The sequence below is a fragment of the Heptranchias perlo genome, chromosome 19 (genome assembly GCF_035084215.1).
Source record: "Heptranchias perlo isolate sHepPer1 chromosome 19, sHepPer1.hap1, whole genome shotgun sequence".
In the NCBI taxonomy this organism is placed as follows: Eukaryota; Metazoa; Chordata; class Chondrichthyes; order Hexanchiformes; family Hexanchidae; genus Heptranchias; species Heptranchias perlo.
The window spans coordinates 9315360-9328005 of NC_090343.1; the positions used below are offsets into that span (position 1 = coordinate 9315360).

Consider the following 12646-nt stretch of genomic DNA (forward strand, 5'->3'; position numbering starts at 1 on the left):
TCAAAAAAAGGCTCCGGGTTCACGAATGTGCCCGGTGGGGTACTACAGGAGTTTAATCGCTAAACCTGCACAGAGCACCTGGTAAATATCCCACAGTCCGTCCAGCTAGGACCAGCCTTTGGAGAGGAGAGTGTCAGATTTCTGACTTCACATCCTAACTATGACTGCTTATTCCAGTTTACCTGTCAGCTTTCACTGGGCAAGGTTCAGAAAGTTCTCAGCATCGTCACCAGATGGCGCACTGGGGCAGTGGAGCATTCAATCACAGGAGTGGGTCTGGGAGACTGGAAGGACCAGTACATTCCCATCGTAAACTGCAATTGTGCCGATAGCTGCTTTTAGATGGGCCTTGGGAAAAGGAAAAAAGACTTGTGTTTTATACAGCGCCTTTCACGACCTCAGGATGTCCCAAAGAGCTTTACAGCCAATGAAGTACTTTTGAAACATAGTCACTGTTGTAATGTAGGAAACGCAACAGCCAATTTGCGCACAGCAAGATCCCACAAACGGCAACGAGATAATGACCGCATAATCTATTTTTTTAGCGATGTTGTTTGAGGGACAAACATTGGCCGGAACCCCCTACTCTTCTTCGAAATCGTGCCGTGGAATCTTTTAGGTCCACCCGAGAGGGCAGATGGTTTACAGTCTCACCCGTGAGACGGCTCCTCCGACAGTGCAGCACTCCCTCGGTACTGCGCTGGGAGCGTCGGCCTGGAATTTTGTGCTCAAGTCTCTGGAGCAGGAACTTGAACCCACAACCTTCTGACTTCAAGGGGCGAGAGTGCTGCCCACTGAGCCACGGCTGACACCCGTCCAGTCGGTGACACTCACGGCAGGAGGGCATAAAAATGCAACATGCTGCTGATGTCACAGTGCGGCCATTATTTTGATCCACCTGCCAGCAGTTTATCCACTTTGTACCACGCCATCCAAGTTTGCTTCCTGCCAAATCAGTTGTTTGTGGGGGAAGCTAGGGGACTAGAACATCCTGTACTCCCGACCATTGATATAGCCGATGGAGAGAGGAAATAAGATAATGGCAAAAGAGAAAAAAATTGAGCAAATGCTTCTTTTTTTTTCGTTTTCTCCCTTTTGCTCTGCTGCCTGTATCCTAAGTCCCGTTCACCCATCACCCCCGTGCTCGCTGACCCATGTTGGCTCCTGGTTGAGCAATGCCTCAATTTTAGAATCTTCATCCTCGTGTGCAAATCCCTTCATGGGCTCACCCCTCCCTATCTCTGTAACCTCCTCCAGTCCTACCACCTTCCTCCAACTCTTCACTCCTCCAACTCAGGTCTCCAGTGCATCCCCCACTTCCTTCGCCCCTACCACTGGCGGCCGTGCCTTCAGCCATCTAGACCCTAAACTCTGGAATTCCCTCCTCTCCACCTCCCACTCCACCTTTAAGACCCTTCCTTAAAACCTACCTGTTTGGCCAAGCTTATGGCCACCTGTCCTGATTATCTCCTCCTTTGGCTCGGTGTCAATTTTTGTCTGATTACGCTCCTGTGAAGCGCCTTAGGACATTTTACTATGTTAAAGACATTATATAAATGATGCAAATTGTTGTTGTGGCAAGATATTAACTCATGTTGGGGCAATGAACATCACTTGATAAGTAGCAGACAAGAATAGGAATCCTGGCTGATTTTCCAATCCCTAGCCCAGTGGCACTGAAAGCAAATTGTAGCCACCCACAGACTGGAGTTTTTTTTATTTTTTTTAATTCTTCCGTCCTCGAAAGGGTTAAATGTATAGAAAATCCATAAGGAAGTTGTAAAATATTAATGTGTCCGTCTAAAGGGAGAAAATAAGGAAAAACATTTCCAAAACGTGATTTCTTTTTTTAAAAAAAACTTTTTCAACCCTGGGGGGAAAAAAAAACTTTTTTTTTTACGCGTTATCTCTCTGTTGCAATCTCGCTTTAAGGGAGTTCCCAGGCTTGCCGGAGTGTTGGGACTGCAGCTGGCCGTCAGCAAGTGGTAATGTAAACGCTCCGTTGGCTCTGTGCTTGTGTCAAGGGCAGGGAAGGGCAGGCAGGGCCAGACTGGCTGGCGCCTACGAACACCTGGAGAAGTTCAGGTTAACTGCATTCCTATACACACAGCTGATTCACAGGATTAAATATACTAATCCTTTGTCAGCAGATGTGGTCCGAGTGTGACACCAGGCCCGGCGCAGATCAGCCTGCGGCACATTAAAAAAAAAGTTTTCTTTTTAAAACAATTAGAACCGTTTTTTTTCTCTTGAAAAGAATAAGTAGGAAGGAAGGAAGAATGTACGTTCTTTTTAATCTAATATATAATATGTGAAACTTCATTAAGATTTTGATGCGGAACAGCAATAAATAAATACATAATTTAAAAAAAACATCCGAATTGCAATTTTGTGAAGGGTTCGCTTAACGTTTGCACAGAAATTTAACCAACTATCTCGTTTGTCTTTTCGCAAAGCAGGGGCAACAAAAAAATCCGCTTGAATTAATTTTTAATGTTGTCTATGTTGAAAATAATGTAAATTTTACTTTTTAAAAAATACTTCCGAAGTGTTCATGTGCATCTATGACGGCGATAAACCGGAGGGGATGAATGAAATAAGAATATTATCCTTTTTGGCTGGAGAAGGAAGTCTTGTTGGAAAAGAAATTTTAAAAATTTGTGATCAAAATCTATTGATATGCATATTCTATCTGTATGTCATTGAAGTCTTTTGAGGGAAGGTGGATGAACCAAGTAATTATGGCGTTTTTATTATTTTAAATATTTAATAACTGAAAAAAGTTTAGGAATAAAGTTTGAGAAATAAGAGATTGCAACAAGCAGATTCCACGATATGATACTTTCAACTGTGCTGTCATTAGATGTTGTTTCGTGTTTACCATTGGACATTATAAGGGTACAGGGGAAGGTTACGGGTTTCGGGCAAAATCACTAAAGTGTATATACACTCGTGTTTGCAATATTACATAGATAGCTGTCTCTATAGCAGCCCCTTCCGAGGGTCATTGTGTGAGTCGAGTGTGTGCGAGAGCCCGTTCCTCAGCTAGAAGCTTAATCGTATCAAACTCCCAAGTGCCCCTTGTTACATAGTTACAGCACAGGAACAAGGCCATTCGGCCCAACTTGCCTATGCCGGCGCTTACCCGAGCCTCCTCCCACCCCTCTTCATTTTTGCGTTTTGAATCAATGTTTCGATTTAATTTTGCTCCTTGTCGGTTTTGTAACTTAAATCTCATGGGGACAGCATTATCCAATTCCATATCACGTGGATGTAAAACCCAAAAGTTTTAAAAGTCATTATAAAAATGTATATTTAGCCTTACAAGCACACCACCGTTATTTGCCTGAATTTGTTATTTTGATCTGTATGGGTTAGGATTTAAAAGGCAAGTGGCCACTTAAGACGTGGGAACAGTCCTGAATTTACCCACTGCTCTTTTAACATTCATAGAAATGGCCAAAATAAGACAAGTTCTTTGCCTGGATAATTTAAACTCGGTGTGAAATTGCTATATGTAAACAATCCAAACTTCAATCAGCGATGAAGGGACACCTTTCATGTCCCAATTTCTTTCTGGAAAGTCGACGTAAAAGATTTACTAAATGTTCAGTTGAAAATCTGCTTTATTGGTGCAAATTCCTCTACAGCGCTAATACACGAGGGTTATTAGGCAAGATCCATAATTGTCATTATTGTACAAATTCTAATCTTGATTAGCTCCCTTGAAACGTACACACTGTACAGGGGAGGAGATAAACCATTAATCAATTACATGGAGCATTAACTCCCTTCCCATAGTAATCTTGCGCAAATTAATTATGTACGGTCCCTGGCAGATTGGAGTGGTAACGCCCCCTTTCCCCATCTGCTTAAACGTCTTTCAGCCATTGTAAGTGAATGTTTCCGGTCTCTGAATGCCCAGGTATTTAAGATGTGGAGATGCCGGTGATGGACTGGGGTTGACAATTATAAACAATTTTACAACACCAAGTTATAGTCCAGCAATTTTATTTTAAATTCACAAGCTTTCGGAGGCTTCCAACTTCCTCAGGTGAACGATGTCGAATGAGGAAGGAGGAAGCCTCCGAAAGCTTGTGAATTTAAAATAAAATTGCTGGACTATAACTTGGTGTTGTAAAATTGTTTACAGGTATTTAAAACCGCTGATCGTTTTTGGTTATTAGTATTATCGTCGTCACACACGTTACTCTCCGTAGCAGCCGATTCGAATACCTGCTACAGAGTGGATTAAAACTACTCCCTAAGTCTTCATACAGCTATTTCACTAAATGTGGTTTTCGAAACTAAATAAAAGGGAATGCATCACTGCAAAACTACCCATGTTTTAATTAGAAACGCTTTATTTCAGTTATTTCATTTGATACAGTAAAACTAGGTTATAGTCCAATAAATCAAAATTGGGAAATATGGTTCTGAATTTACCCACTGCTCATTTTAACAAGTCACATGAATAGGATCATAATCCAGGTCAGTAATGCTCCCCTGCTGAAGTGTAGAAATCTAGACATCCTTTTCCTACATTACATCAGTGACTACACTCCAAAAAAAACTACTTCATTGCCTATACAGCACTTTGGGACGTCCTGATGTCTTGAAAGGCATTATATAATTGCAAGTCTTTCTGTCCAGTCTTCAGTCACTTTCAAACCCTTTTAATACCTATCCATAGCTTTAGAAAATACACACGCAAGATTTATCATTTGACTAGTTTATTTTAATTAATTCTTCAACCGTTCCAAAAAAATCATTAAAAAAATCATAGTTCGATTTTGGTACAACATTGTTGTAAACAATTCAATACACACTTACAAAGTATAAGATTTACAACTGAATCACCCATAGATCTCTAAGGATGTTACATACAATCTCATAATTCTAGACTCTCCCAACAAATGTCTCTTGTTAATAGCCTGTGGTAGTGTGCCGGTGTCAGGCGACAGGGACACACACATAAGGATGCCGTGGCTAATCGCAGTTAAATCTGTTGCTAGGCGTGTCGCTAAGAAGGGTTGCTAGGAGAGTTACTAAACTGCTGTGCTTCCTCCTAGTTTCCGCGTCCACCTGGATGGGATGGAGACTAAAAAGGGCCCGGGATTCCTGGAGCCTGACAGTCACTGCAATGCCCGCTCTTTCTGTTGGTGCCCTAATCAAGACACGAGTCCCAATAACATGGAGTTTTTTTTTTGTTTTCTCGCAGTTCTCCTCTTTCCCCTCCCAGGGACTGCGGGATGGATGTACTTTTACTCCAGGACCACCTCTAGTACTTGGCATCTTGAATACCTAAAGCAGAAGGGAGGAGGTGAAAACAAAATTCATTAACTTCTCCATTCACAAACCTAGAGATGATCATGTAGTATGTTTAAAACAAATGCTGATATTTACATGGCACTTGAATTAATTTTCCAACAATTTTAGAGAACTTGGATCCAATTATCCTAACTTGTCTGCAGTAAGGAACATCTTTTTCTTTAGTATTGAGCAATCGGGAGAAACTTGATTCTCACAAGACAAGCTGAGTTTTGTTTCGGAAGTAAGATTATTGTACATACCTGCAAGTAAGCGTCTCCTTTCAGCGGCAAAGAATTCTGTCATCACTGCTAACACAGGGAGCCTATAGATGAAAAAATAGTAGTCGTTAAGTCAACCGTCCAGCATATCGCAAACAAGTAGATTATTTTCGCTCACGTACTTTAAACTATATGCGAAAAATATTTTGTAAATCCTCAAATTATCTGAAGACTTAAGTTTTGTAATGAATATATACACATATATCAACATGAAATTCAATTAAGATTGATAAATGAACAGTCAGTATTTACCTCTGCTGTGATTCCAGTCACATCCGTATTGAGAGCGGTGAGAGGGGTTCGGGACTGGACTGTGGTACTGGCCGCTTGCTGACATCCCATGCCTGGTTGATCGTCCAACTCCAGCTGCAAGTCCCAGATGTAATCGATGACATGTTGCAAGATCTCGACCTTGCTGACCTTCTTGTTCTGGGGCAGGGTGGGCACCAGCTCTTTGAGCTTGGTGTAGCAACCGTTCATGTCGTAGAGAAACATGCTCATCTGCTCGTCCAAGAGCGGGGGCATTTTGCACTTGGCGATGGTGATACTTTGCTCCGATAGGCACCTCACCACGTCTTCGTTGCATCCCTGGCGTTTCAAAGAACAGGCTGCGCTCACAACTTTCATTTTGGCTAAAATGAGAACAAAATGAACCAGACGGTCCTACGGTTTTTTTTTGTTGCAGAGGCGATTTGAAATGCTATGACAGCTCTGGCTGTGTTACACCAGCTTTTATGGTCATTGGTTGCATAGTGGGCGTCTCTAAACCATCAACCAAGACGGTTGTCTCCAGCAAATCACATCTGGGTTCAGGAACAAAATAGGTGGGGTTTACAGCCCTTGTAAGCCAATGGGAAGGCCCTGGTTGTATCAGGATTTGAAATCTTGTCAAGGGGGGAGGAGGGAAATAGGGAGAACTCGCAAATGGAAACAAATGTACATATTTTGGTGAAGATGTGGGAATGCAGCTGTTTGTGTCTGGTGGGGTCTGCAGGTGGGGGTCGCTCCAGAGATAAAACGGTGGAGAAATAAAACACATGAGAATGTAAACTCATCAGATGTGCAACGAAGGTTTTGAATTATTTCTAGATTTCTTTATTTTTCACATTAGCAGGACGGCCAAAAATAACTAGTTCAAATCCCAACTGGGACTAAACTTTTTTTCTGGAAGATAAGTCTTAATAATTGAAAATGCAAGATTGATATCTCTCCCCCCCCCCCCCCACCCCGTAACATGAAATATTTAGTGCACAACACAGTTACAGTATTTTCATTGTTATAATTACAAATTCATCTTGGAGTGGAGGAATTCGGAAAGTAGCTTGAAATGTAACGGAATGTTACAAACCAGAATATGAAGAAATTCGAGAATAGCTCTGCTTTCTGACGGTCTTCCACATCATTTAGAGAGGAACATTTTAGTCAAAATTTTGGTCCATTTACAAACTTTAGATTATTTTTAAAAGTTTGCTTAAAGACATATTCAACACGAGTCTACATCGAATTTAAAATAGCTGTCCATTTGGGAAAATGGAGTCACACGATTTACCGTTTTCCAGAAATGGGTCATTTTGCTCTGACTAGCTTCATTCTATTAATAATAACTATTTTAATAGGTCGCGCAAGTATTTACTGTAAATTATTGTGATCAAAACTGCAAACATCTATTTTTGCTTATTTATAATTAAAACTTAACTAACTTAAAGCCTCAAAACAAAATATTTTTGTCTAGTTCTTGTAAAACAAAATACCAGAGTTGGAGGGGGGGGGGGGGGGAGTAACAAAGTTTAGAGAGAAAAAATATATATCATTCAGTATTTTATATGTACTAGAGTAACTTGCAGATCTAATTACTTTTAAGGCAATTTTGCAATTGGTAATAAATAAGACTTTTTTTTTAAGAGGGGAAAATTAAACAATTTTCCACAGATTTGGTCCATTTCTAGGAAAAAGAAGCATTTTCCCACTCTCAGCCTGTTCCCCTTTAACAGCGTCCAAACAAGCCCGATTGCCTCCAGACTGGCAGGCGCCAGCCCCGTGACGTCACCCATTCATACAGCCTTGACGCCTGTCAAGCTGGCGCCGCGCAGGCGGTCACCATGGAGACGCGCACGCCAATCAACCGCACTACAAGGGCGCCGAACAGCCAGCAATTAACTGGCAATCATCTGCACCCTGATAAATCGCCCTTTAATTTGTCACCTTAACCCCTCTTAAAAAGTTTACACCCGCACACCTGCAAAGCCGTATTGTTGCTTGTGTTTTGGGCTGCGGAGTTCGCATGATTCGAATGCTTGCAGTTGCTAAATGCTTGCAGCTAGACGGGGAACGGGGGGTGGAGGAAGAGACAATCTCAATTGAAAGCTTATGGTTCAATCTGCATTGCAATACATAAACCAGCTGCAGAACCTCGCACTGCAGGACAGCAGTTAACACATTATAAAGAGATTACCCTTTTATTTCTTTACAGTCGGGTGTACATTTTAAACCGTAAATTAAAGGGAAGCTGCAACATATATATTCTATAACACGACTTGTGCAACTACTATTCCCATACAGACACAAATTGAAAACACGTTTGGAGGAAAGAATATTTAGAACACATCTGTTTTCTTTACCTACATCTGTGAACATGGAATGTACTCGTTATAGAATAGCCCTGAGTGTTGATATATGGGATGGGGAGGGGAGGGGGACTCTGCCATATATCGCGTGAAAAATGAAAAATTTTATGTTTTACGAAAAGTACTTTCAGATTATTTTCTTGGTAACGATTTCGAAATGATAGGAAAAAAGTTCTTTTTTTTATTGAATCAATGTGGGAAGCATATTTTCCAAAACCCTGCAACACAACTGGGAGACAAAAATAGCAACAATATAATTCAAACTTTTTGAGGTACTCTTGTAATTTTGAATGGGTTTTCCATGTGTTACAATCAAATTGAATTCCAAAGCAGAAGGTTAAAAGTTAGCATTTTAAATAAAATATACGGGGTAGCTAAAATCGACGGAAATGCTACTTTAAATGTATGTCAATTTGAAATTACTGTCTCCCTTTTGTTACCTTGAGACCATACTCCCTTTGAATTTCTGCAGTTGTATTGTCAAATCTTTTGCTATTTAATATTATTTGCAATTGTACCTCAAGTCTATCCTTATTTTATCTTGTAAAACACAAAATTATGTGGTATTTATGAATAAACAATTATATAGTAGCTGTATATTAAAATTGACCAAAATGGTGTTTAAAAAAGGATGCGTTTACTAATAGGATTTGACATGGTTAATAAGAAAATATATTAATCTGTGAAATATTTAACACTGGAGTTCTCTTAAAAGTATTTTTTTGTCCCTTCCAGCTTTTGAAAACTGAAATCTTAACTTTCACGTCCGGTTGCATTTTGCTAGCCCTGTTTCAGGTCATAGCTCACAGGCTGTGACCGGGACTGCAGGGCAGTTAGAACAATAGGGGATAAGGAGCGAGTTTGTGGGAGAGATTCAGGCTGGCGACACACTGTCTGAGCCTCCTCTTTGCTCTCCTCAGCGCTCTTTGTTCAGCTGCGAAAACTATCAGCGTTTCCTACTGCCCTTCAACAATGACCCAGCCAGATGGGTCTTCCCCACCCCCCCACCCCCTCAACTAATCTTGTTTACAGCGCATCAGACAAAATAAAAAATGAAACACTTTAGTCTCAAAGAAGCAAGAGAAAAAGTTCTGCTCTCACACCTATTACAAAGGCTAATTAGTGAAGGTTGGATTATTCTTAAAAGTTCTACTGTCCTGTTACCTAGAGAGAGAAATTTTAAAAGTATATATATAACGATTCTTCCCCAATCTTGAAGTCTCAATACATTATGCACCTTCCCCAGCCAAGAAGGACTTGTTGCAGACTATCTCCAAGGTCTCTGGCAATGCTCCAGTATAACTGGTTGCTAAGGTCGCTCCTTGATCAATCCTGCTTCTGTACTGAGTTAGAAATTCGGGCGCTATGATTGCCATCAGTGCCCCTGTGCTGGGAGGGTAGGTGGAATTCAGCCAAGGGATACCAATCCTGGGAATCTGGTGACTCCCTGCTGGAAAGTGGACGGGTCCTTCGGGGCAGCATTGGGGTTAGCTGTGATACCCCCATGGTAGAATAGCCTGCCGCTGCTTAGTGGAGTATCAGCAATATCAAACTGAACACAAAGTCAGCATCTGCAGAACAGCAGGGGAGAACATTGGGGGGGAGAGGGGGGATTAAAAAAAGGACATTCATGTGACCATCAATTTGACCTCTGACCCTGTGGAAAAATGCTTTGCCCCCAATGAAATTTACTCATCATCTTGAGGGCGAGTCACACATTTCCCATCGGCTCAATCAAGAGTATCATTAGCCCAGACCTGAGAGTAAGTCGTCCATAAACTGTTGGTTGCGACTGGTGCAGAGCTTGGGAAATGTAAGGAGAGTTGGAAAGATACCAAAAAAGTTTTTTTTAAGAAATAAAGCTCCTTCAGTGCTTAGATCCACCAATCCCACTCCAGAGACTTGAGCACAAAATCCACGCTGACACTCCAGTACAGTACTGAGGCAGTGCCGCACCGTCAGAGGTGCCGTCTTTCAGATGAGACGTTAAACCGAGGCCCCCTCTACCCTCTCGGGTGGAGGTTAAAAGATCCCATGGCATTATTTCAAAGAAGAGCAGGGGATTATTCCTCAACCAACACCACCAAAAACAGATTATCTGGTCACTATCACATTGCTGTTTGTGGGAGCTTGCTGTGCGTAAATTGGCTGCCGCGTTTCCTACATTACAACAGTGACTCCACTTCAAAAAAAGTACTTCATTGGCTGTAATGCGCGTGGGACATCCTGAGGTTGTGAAAGACGCTATATAAATGCAAGGCTTTCTTCCTGCCTCCAGAATACCACAGTCTGTATCCTCTGCTGCACTCTCATTCCTGACAAGCTCAGCCCCAACATTAATCTCATTAATAAGATCCTAATTTTTACATTCAACTCTCTCCATGGTCTCTCCCCACCGTATCTCTGCAATCTCCTCCAGCCCCGGATGCATCCTGCACTCCTCGGACCGGACTACTTCCTATTCCCTGTTCCCTCCCCCCCACCGCTGGCCGCTGTTCCTGTAGCCACTAACACCCCATCCTCTGGAACTCCCACCCATATCCCTCCGCCTCACCTTATTTCCTGCTTCCTTAAAGTCCTTCTCTTTGACATAGGAACAGGAGTAGGCTATTCAGCCCCTCGTGCCTGCTCTGCCATTTGATGAGATCATGGCTGATCTGTGATCTAACTCCATATACCTGCCTTTGGCCCATATCCCTTAATACCTTTGGTTGCCAAAAAGCTATCTGACGGGTGGTTTCTCCACCCTTCACTATCGCCTGTTCCTCCCGCCCCCGCCCCCACCCTCACTCCCCCCTTTCTCTGATGCTTAGTGTGCACCTTTGCTGTAAAGTGCTCTGAGGCACTGTTCTCTATCTGGGAAGCACTGTACAAATATAAATCGTCAAATAGCACAGCAGCCACTGTCTGGCCTTGCACAGGAAGAATGGCCAATCGGGTGAGATCTTGGAGGGCTGCCAGTGCTTGGTAAGCAGCACCCCAGCATGAATTCAGCACCTTCAGGAGAGGAGTGGAGAAAATTGGAGGGGCGGGGGAGAGGGGGAAGCTTATTTCTCTTCGCCCCCACACCCCCCACTGAAGGCAACTGATTTTTGCTGGCTTAGGGTTCTATAGGTGCCAGGTGGTTTCTGCTGCCTTGACAGTGAGTGTTGACAGGCAATTTTGCAGCAGGAGGCATTACAGCCTCACTTAATGTCCTCCAATTCTGGCCCCTTGTGCATTCCCACTATCTTTCACCCCACCATTGGCGGCCGTGCCTTCAGCTGTCTAAGCTCCAAGTTCTGGAATTCTCCCCCCTGCCCCCCCCCCCCACCAAACCTCTCTACCTCTCTCTCCTCCTTTAAAACGCTCCTTAAAACCTACCTCTTTGACCAAGCTTTTGGTCACCTGTCCTAATATCTCCTTATGTGGCTCGGTGTCAGATTTCTGTCCAATTACGCTCCTGTGAAACGCCTTGGGACTTTAAAGCCGCTATATAAATGCAATTGTAAACAATTTTACAACACCAAGTTATAGTCCAGCAATTTTATTTTAAATTCACAAGCTTTCGGAGGCTTCCTCCTTCCTCAGGTGAACGAAATGAAACCTGAGGAAGGAGGAAGCCTCCGAAAGCTTGTGAATTTAAAATAAAATTGCTGGACTATAACTTGGTGTTGTAAAATTGTTTACAATTGTCAACCCCAGTCCATCACCGGCATCTCCACATCATATATAAATGCAAGTTGTTGTCGCCCAACCACAAATACTTCCATCAGTGGGTCACTGAGTGGGAACCCTGGCAGATTTTCTCCTCACTAGCCCAGGGCTGCAGAGGCCAAGTGTGCCCCTACTGCCGCTTTGGATGAGATCAGCTAACTTAGCAGTACAAATTGGGAATTGTACCTGTGATATTTCTGGTCAGCTACTCACAGGACGAAGAAACCTTTAAAAATAGGCAATTTCTTTTTTAAACTTCGCCTCCCTTCTCCTCTCCTGACGGCGTTGATTCCTTGTTGACGTATGGTTCCACAGGTGTCAGGAGCTCTCCTTGCCTGCTATTCGCGTCCAAGCCTTGACAGTAGGTGCATGCAAACTATTTGACAATGGAGGGCAGCACAGGTGATCCAATCCAGTCCTCGCCCAACGTCTACACACCTGATCTGGAAAGAAACCAAGAGCAAGAACCTTGGTCAATTTTTACTGGAATCCACTGCCTGAAAGGGTTGTGAAAGAAGATTCAATAGTAACCTTCAAAAGGGAACTGGATAAATATTAGAAAAGGAAAAATGTACAGGGTTATGGGGAAAGGACAGGAAGTGGCACTAATTGGATAGTTCTTTCACACAGCTGCTACAGGCGCAATAGGCAAAATGGCCTCCTTCTGTGCTGTAAGATTCTATGATTCTATAACTAAATTAAACCATGATGTGGAGATGCTGGTGATGGACTGGG

The 12646-nt window shown here is 42.6% G+C and overlaps 1 protein-coding gene across 1 annotated transcript; it reads right to left on the bottom strand.

The window, feature by feature from the left end:
- Positions 1-4716: 4716 nt before the first annotated feature.
- On the bottom strand, positions 4717-6308 carry id1 (inhibitor of DNA binding 1, HLH protein). Its single transcript, XM_068000768.1, has 3 exons — positions 5844-6308; positions 5574-5635; positions 4717-5304 (listed from the first exon to the last, which is right to left on the bottom strand). The coding sequence occupies exons 1-2, from the start codon at positions 6216-6218 to the stop codon at positions 5594-5596; spliced, it is 417 nt and encodes a 138-aa protein (XP_067856869.1). The 5' UTR covers positions 6219-6308; the 3' UTR covers positions 4717-5304; positions 5574-5593.
- Between the last annotated feature and the right edge of the window lie 6338 nt (positions 6309-12646).

What these genes read in the sequence shown, in the direction of transcription:
- id1 (XM_068000768.1), bottom strand. Translation starts at nt 6,218, where the DNA reads ATGAAAGTTGTGAGCGCAGCCTGTTCTTTGAAACGCCAGGGATGCAAC. An exon ending in TGACTGGAATCACAGCAGAG is followed by an intron (nt 5,636 to 5,843) that starts GTAAATACTGAC and finishes TTTCATCTATAG; the next exon opens with GCTCCCTGTGTTAGCAGTGA.